Here is a 7,901-nt window from a genome sequence, read left to right as displayed (position 1 = left end):
AGGAGTGAAGGTTTCTAACTGTTCAACCAGGGAAGAATTATCAGCCTGAGCCAACAGCTTATAATGTGCTATAAAAACAGGCATGTAGTGCTTTGCAGAAGATTTCTTTGCAGAATCCCACCTAAATCACATTCTGATTTATGGCTAGACTCAATCTTAAAGGTCTTTTACCACCTCAGGGCTCAATGATACTATGCTCACAGTATCTGTGAGAGAGTAGCAGATTGACACTTAAACTCTGGGGAAAACTGAGAGAATACCCCAGGCAGCTGCAGAAAGGAAATGACTTCCATTCTCAGTATTCTTCCACTGCTATCCCTGGAATCTCAAACAGCTCAGTAACTCCAGGCAAGCAGTATGACAGAAGCCAAATCTGTTTCCTTTTTACCAAAACTACTGACTGAGCACAGCCCACACATGGAGCTGTTCTGGGCTGTTGTTTTCAGCCCTCCAGGCTGGAGCAGGGATGGGATTCGTACCTGCTGCGGCTCCGGGAGAAGCTTCTCCTTCGTGGTGATCTAGAACCAGAAAACAAAATGTGAGGCACTTTATCCACTCGTTGAGCTTTAATGGGCTTGAGGCATTTCCCAACTTGTCAAACTCACTGTTGGGCCCAGGGAACGTGCCAAGAATAACTGGCATCCATCATCCAGTAAAAGGCATGGAAAGATTAGGCAGTAAAACCAAGCTCAGTGTGAACAGCACGTTTCCAACCACGAATTCACTTTAACTAAGAATGCGTCAGAGCAGAGTTGTCCAATGCAACACTTTCCATTTCAACTAAATACACTGCCCAGAACACCACACCAAAGTCCCACAGGTGGTTCCAAAAAAAAAAAAAAAAAAAAAAAAAAAGAAAAAAAAATAGCACAGAGCAAATGTTTTGGAACCCATGCAAGCCAAAAAGGTCCATAACAAGACATAAGAGATATCAAGTGGAAAAAAAAAAAAAAGTGAAAATGCGCTCAGTGTCAATATTGATGCCATTAAGTGCTACATTAGAACTGCATATTTGTGATTGTCATTTTTTAATGCTATAGAGTGTGTTTAGACTATTTTCTTATAAAAAATAAAAAATTAAAAATATAACCTTAGCTCGGCCCAGTTCATCCCAAAAAGTCATTGTTTTAAGTTTTTGAAAACTGTTAGTAAAACCATTTAAAGGTGATAGGATTTTTTTCTGGCAAGGAAAAGCTACATTTGTTAGAGCCTTATTAAAAATTTAGTTTGGCATCTCACATGCAAATATCCTGGTTTTTTTACATTATTCACAGTGTAAGAGCTTTCATATCACCCTTAAAAGTTTTCTCAAGCAACATATGTACGTTACCACTCAATTATGCACAGCCAGCCTTTGATTGAGAAAAGTAATTACTTATAAGCCGCTTACTCCTTATTTTAACCAGCAGTAAACTGTATAAGCAGGAAAAACTTACAAGTCTTTGGTTTCAACAAGCTAGAAATGGTGAGGTGAGGCTGCCGGACTGACTGCCAAGAAGAATTTGCTGAAAAGGTTTTGCCAGATGTTGCGTTGTATTTAGTTGGTTGGCGAAGGGGGTGTTGTGGATTTTTCCTGCTTTTTTGTTAGCCGAAGGCTGCTGCTGTAGTTGTTGTGAAGACATTTGGTAAATAAACAGCTGAGCTGATTGGCCGGGAATGTGTGGGCGGTCGAGGTGGCTGCTGCCGATTTGGTTAAGGTTGGAGAGAAGGCTGAGAGAAAACAGCATGCTCGGGAACCAAAGGGCGGTGCAACCTGACGACTGGCCATGCCTGGGTCATGTGAAACGACACCAGCCAAGCTGCATGGGGCGCGCTGGTCACATGACGCTGAAAGGGCTAGTTGGCTGGCTAATGCAGACTCAGAGGGTGGTGAGAAGAGACATGATGGTGACTCTGTAACGGGTTCATTTTTATTAATAGATGGACCAAAAAGCATAAAAAAAATGAAAAACAAGCCATCAGTACAACCATCTATTAGCTAACAAATATTCCTAATGTGTTATTTTTTTTTTTTTTTTCAACAGCTTGAAACCCTGGCTTGGGAGGACTTCACTCACCTGCCAGAGGTAAATTCAGTCCTGTAAAAACCACGGTGCACACTTAAACTGCCAGACAAACTAGTCTGAGTCCAAGAATGTGCCAGTTCCCAAAAATCCTGCTATATATGCTAGAGCTGGGTTTGCAAACCTCAAGTGACAGGATCGTCACAAGATGCTTTATTTCCATCTAACGCTAAAGTGTCAAGATTCCAGATGTTTAGAGCAACTGTTAATCTATTATTAAACAGCTGCTTGCTTGGGAAGTCTTTAAGTTCTGCAAACAAAGTGGAAAAACCCATGGGTATGGAAATGCTAAACTGCTGTATGTCATGTTCTGCCATTATGGAGTAAAGGAAAGGAACAGCCTAAGTTGAAGTATGGGGAAGAAAGGGAAAGTGTGACTCGAAGATGAGCAGGTTTTAAGAGGAAGGAGGATAAGCCCAGGACAGAGGACACTGACTACCAACTTCACAGTCACCTAAGGACAAAAGCCAACAACATTCAACACGACTCAAGTTCACCTCGATTTTGTGGGGGAGTTGATTTTGGGGGGAGGGGAGGGGTGTTTTTTTTTAAAAGCATTTGCCATTTCCGAATCATGATCAGATAGATGAAGGTCATCCATCAAACATGCCTGTAACAAGCCTGCTCCTATAGGACGCTACGTGGTAACTGTGCCAAGAGCTCTAGGAGTGTGCTGTGCCCAGGTACCTGCGCCGAGGAGGGGGACTTCTCCTGCGATAGTCGTCCCGAGGGCGCCGGCCCCACGACGGAGGGGGGCCGCGGTTCCGACTGCGCTTCTCCCCGTTGGAGAGTTCCACACGGACACGGCACCCGCACAGCGTTCTGCGGAGAGAGGGGGGAAAAGGGTGAGCTTTTCCAAGGAGAAGGAATAAAGCATGAGTGATCCAGGTAAGGGAAAAAGTGGCACCCACACAGCGTTCTGCAGAGAGAGGGGGACAAGGGTGAGCTTTTCCAAGGAGAAGGCAGTGTGGAATAAAGCATGAGTGATCCAGGAAAGGGAAGAAGAATGTTCTGTCATTAAAATACAGTGCACAAAGTCAACTCCTGCATGACTGTGGGGGATCCTTCCCCGAAGTGTCTGGACAGGGATTGGAACAACCTGGTCAATCTAGTGGAAGGTGTTCCCTGCTCATGGCAGAAGGGGGAACTGGATGAGCTTCCAGCCCAAACCCTTCCGGGATTCTTTGGCAGACAAAAGGTTTGGCTGCTTCTCAAAACTGCTGTGCCAGTAAAGCAGGCAGGGAAAGACTGAGGGAGAGTCTCCATGATCAGTTTTACCTCTTTATAGTAACACCATCTGCAATTTAATTAACATGCACAAAGAGATGCAAGTAATTTCTAACTTGGGAGTTCAACTGTGAAGTGCAAAATTAACCATTACAATGCTATTCATGAAGGAGGGCAGGGTTAGGTGGGATATTGGGCAGCAATTCTCCCCTGTAAGGATGGGAAGGCCTTACAGAAGCTGTGGCTGCCCCTGGAGCCCTGGAAGTGTCCAAGGACAGGCTGGACAGGGCTTGGAGCAGCCTGAGATGGTGGAAAGTGTCCCTGCCCATGGGGAGGCTGGGACTGGATAAACTTTGAGATCCCTTCCAGCCCAAACCATTCCAAGATTCTATTGCTGCACTATAAAAACACCCATATAGTCCCATATAAATCAACAGTGTATAAGAAACGTGCCAAGACCTTAATCCTGCAGCTAAAGCTTCACAATTTAAAACTGCATCACTCCTACAATGTCTTATATTTTGACCAGTCAAGCACATAAGCACATTTTACCTTCCATCTAGTTCTCTAACTGCATCAGCTGCATCTCGGGGATCTTCAAACTCCACAAAGGCAAAACCAGGAGGATTTCTCGCCACCCATACACTGCGCAGTGGTCCATAGTAGCCAAAAGCTCGCTCTAATTCTGTTTTGTTGCCATTGTTTCCAAGGTTACCCACGTAGACCTTGCAGTCCAGCGGACAAGAGTCACGATGCATTGCTAGGACAAGAAAAAAAATAAGTTCACAGATATTTAACACAGCGCATGTGGTCGATCACTTCCAAGGGAAGTCACTGTTGGCTGCTTCCCCCTGGAATTTTAGCAGTGATAAGTTCTGATGGAGACGTTGTTTGGAAGGGGTGGGAGAAGACTGTTAAAACTCGACAAGAAAAGAGAGATGCTATGCGGCATCGTGATTAAAATTCACTATTTCGAGGAATTTCTTTACTTTAACGGTTTAGATTTGAGGGGGGGAGGTACTTGCGCCTTTTTTTCCTGCTTATCGCGGGGGGCTCTGCAGAGGGCGCTGCGCGGGGGAGGCTCCATTGTTCCCGGATCGGGATTAGGATCAGAGGAATCCGCGCACGAACGCGGGGCTGGGGAGGGGGGAACGGCCAGCGCCACCTCCCGCCGCGCCTGGCGGGCGATGCCCGGGGACTCGCTCCGGGAGCTGCTCCTCGTCAGGGACCGGCGCTGCCACCGGCGGGCGGAATGCCGCCGCACCGCCCGCCCCCGCAGCTCCCGGCCCGACAACGGGGCTCCTCCCGGCAACCCGCGGCCTTTCCCGCCGTCTCCCCGCCCGGCTCCGCTCAGGGCCGCGGCAGCCGCCGCCCCGGGCTCGGCGTTACAAAATGGCGGCCGCTCTTTGTTTGCCGCCACCGCCGCTTCCATCCGCCCTGCCGGGCGACGAGACCGCCCTACCGCCTGCCCCCCCGCCCTCCGGGGCGAAGATTCCTCACCGGTGCTGAGAGGGAGGGCGCGCCAAGGGAGCCCGCGCTAAACTCAGCCGACTCGACCCTCAGCGAGACCCTCAGCTCCACTTTCCCTCACTGGACAAAATGGCGGCCGGCGCGGACCCCGCCCGTTGTTATATAGTGCCAGTCCGCGCCCACGTGATGCTAGGCAACAGCGAATCAGAAGGCGTCGTTGCGTTGATTGACAGGTGACGTAGCGGCGCGCGCGGGGGTGGGCGGGACGTTGGCGGCAATGGCGGGAGCGCTGGGGGGGCCCCGCCCGGGCCTCACAATCACTAGCAGACCCCAAACTGTGGGTTTTTTCTGGCTAATATAAAAAATAAAGTTTTATTTCTTTGTGTCTCTGGCCCGATGAGGTCCGTCCGGGTGGGGTTTACACCTATGAACGCTTAGATTCTCCCAGAGCCATTTCTTCCCGTGGGTTTTAAATAATTGTGCTGAGCAAACTGCTTTAAGCCAGAGTTTTTGGTAAGTTTTATGTCCCAGCTTTGCTTACTGAGGCACAAAGGACGGAATTTAATTTTTTTTTTGCGAAAACGACAGGATTTAAATGGAGGAATTTTAGTTCCAGATACACAGTGCTGTTGATGTGCTTTGCCAAACTCTCATTCATACATGATGTTTGTACAAACAACATGGATTTTAACCTCTAATTAAACAATTAACTTCCTCCAAAGGGGTTACCTTAGATAACAAACCAGATTTTGGTTATCAGGTAATATAAGAAACCCACCCTGGGTTTAATCCAGACTTCAACTATTTCCCCTGGGCCAGAGAAGACAAATTTATCTGCTACAGGTATAATTAATAATACTTTAAATCGTATCATAGAAAAAAAGGTATTTTGAGTACAAATTAATGCTTGTTGTTTATGATTTCCAAGCAGGAACTCTGCAGAGGATGGGCCGTCCTTGTCTACCAGAATTCCAGAAATTGCAATTAAAAACAACCAGCTGATAGAATTAATCACAAATTTCAAAAATCCCCCATTATTCTTAAGAGGTTTTTCTCAGTAAAATCCTCCAAGGGTCAAAACTGGCCAAGGGACAGAAACACAATAATGGTTTTTGAGGTAATGAATGCTCCAAAGTATCTTTATTATGTGTACAGTTATACCTGCCTTTAATTAAGGAAATCTAATCCATTGTAATCTAAATTAGCTGATGGCTAATTTCCTGAGGCAACACAAACAAAGGAAATAATTTGAAGGTTGGAGCTGTTCACTTTTGTGACTTCTTTGAGACGGTGATTTCCAGCACTCACCTCCCTTCTCCAAGGGGGTTTGTAGCATTCCTAGACCCTCCTCACATCACATAATCTACATTTCAAACATTATTTAAGTTTTTAAATAATAGATATTTAAAAAAAGAGGAAAGAAACAGGACAAATATTAAAGAACAATTTGGATAACTTTAACAGAACTTTTAATTTCATATCAAAGTGATGTATGAAGATAATTCCAGGTGACAGAGTTGAGAACAAAGGGTTTATTCAGAAGTCAATTCACCTGCTGCAAAGCAAACAGAGCACTCAGCCCTCACCTAGGACGTGTTATCTCCTCTATTCAAGCACTTCTTCCCTGTCACCACATTTTATAAATCACACTCCACAAAAACCATGTTGTCCAAACATAATCCATTTTCAGTTTGCTTTTGGCATTATTTAGGAACAAAACATCACCAGGACACAAGGCAGAGGTCAGAGTGTTCAGCCAAATTCCCAGAGTTGGGATGTGCCAGCACAGCCACACAACACTGGTGTCATTCCAAATCAGTGTTTGATTTTCCTCCCAAAGCTGCTCCCCAAACCAGCCCTCTGCATGTCACAGAATTATGGAACACTGGGAAAAGCTCAGAGAGTTCACAGAGTGTTACAGAAGCAGCAAAAAGGGACCCAAGGCTTTGTCTCAGCTTCACCTGAATTTGTTTTTTGCACACATGAAATATTCCATTTGGAGATTTTGCGCTACATTATTCCCTCCTTCTTCCAAGTTTGTGAGTGTTTGGAAAATCCTGCTGCATTGCACTCTCTGGCTTTTACCACTTGTGCCCAATATTGTTGGTTAAATGGTTTTTAACTCCCCCAGACCAGGATCCAAGACCACCCCACTGATCTGGAGTAAGGTGTTCTAGTCAAACTCTTGTCACGGTTTCTGAGGTTTCAGTCTCACAGAGGAAAATGAACACGTTCTAGATGGTGTGATTTCGAAGAAACCTCAGCTGTGTGAGCCAAATTTAAGAGATCACAGAACCACAGAATATCCTGAGCTGGAAATGACCCACAAGAACCATCAAAAATCTATTCCTGGCCCTTCACAGGACACCCCAAAATCCCACCAATGAGACTGAAAACATTGTCCAACACTCCTGGAGCTCTGGGATACCTCAGGAGACAGATAATATTTACTGGAGAATATTTCTATCTGCAACAGGATCTCTTAGAGCTTCTCCTCAAGCAAAACCAAACACCAGCAAAACCAGTTATTTCATGGCACGGCTCTGCCCACAGAAAAGCTTTTGCTGGGAAATATCATTGCTTGAACACGACAGGAACTGGTGGAGGGGACATATTTTCAGTCAGAAACTGACTGCACAAGGCACATCCGACCTGCTGCCATGAGGTTCCTGTGGATTCCCCCCATTTCCACATCCTGCCCATCCACCAGCCCTGCTGAAGGTTGTTTTTCTGAAGAAACAGAAACTTACACAAGCCTGATCTTTAGATATATTTCAGTGCGTCAGCTTATTCCCACACACTCTTACGTTTACAGGGCACAAGTTCCTTATTTTCCTTACTTTAAAAACATATGTTTTTACACTGTGAAAGCTTTTATCTCTATCTCAGGCTTCATGTAAAGAGAGAGTGAAACAACAGACTGTAATTTATATATCACAGACCTAAAGTAAAACACAGCACCAAGCAGGGGCACAGCATGTCCCTAAGGGGATTAATTAGTTAATTAGTGATGTTTCTTTATCTGGATGACATTTAATTTCTTTACCTGGATGACATGACATTTACCTGGATGACATATCCTTCATCCTCACCTTTCAAGGTGTGAGGCTTCTGCCACTGCTTGGAAGAAGAAGGAGAAGG

General features: G+C 45.5%; 1 protein-coding gene across 2 annotated transcripts; it reads right to left on the bottom strand.

Annotated features, from left to right (window-relative positions):
* Positions 1 to 427: 427 nt before the first annotated feature.
* SRSF3 (serine and arginine rich splicing factor 3) lies at positions 428 to 4,902 on the bottom strand. Of its 2 annotated transcripts, none has more exons than XM_083878513.1 (4): positions 4,791 to 4,902; positions 3,843 to 4,050; positions 2,751 to 2,885; positions 428 to 518 (listed from the first exon to the last, which is right to left on the bottom strand). In XM_083878513.1, the coding sequence occupies exons 2-4, from the start codon at positions 4,046 to 4,048 to the stop codon at positions 443 to 445; spliced, it is 417 nt and encodes a 138-aa protein (XP_083734639.1). In that variant the 5' UTR covers positions 4,049 to 4,050; positions 4,791 to 4,902; the 3' UTR covers positions 428 to 442. The 2 variants fall into 2 exon arrangements, with proteins under 2 accessions (XP_083734639.1, XP_083734640.1); XM_083878514.1 differs by having other exon boundaries at positions 448 to 1,893.
* Between the last annotated feature and the right edge of the window lie 2,999 nt (positions 4,903 to 7,901).

Source organism: Zosterops lateralis (genome assembly GCF_965231275.1).
Source record: "Zosterops lateralis genome assembly, chromosome: 26".
In the NCBI taxonomy this organism is placed as follows: Eukaryota; Metazoa; Chordata; class Aves; order Passeriformes; family Zosteropidae; genus Zosterops; species Zosterops lateralis.
This window is presented reverse-complemented; position numbering and strand designations above follow the sequence as displayed.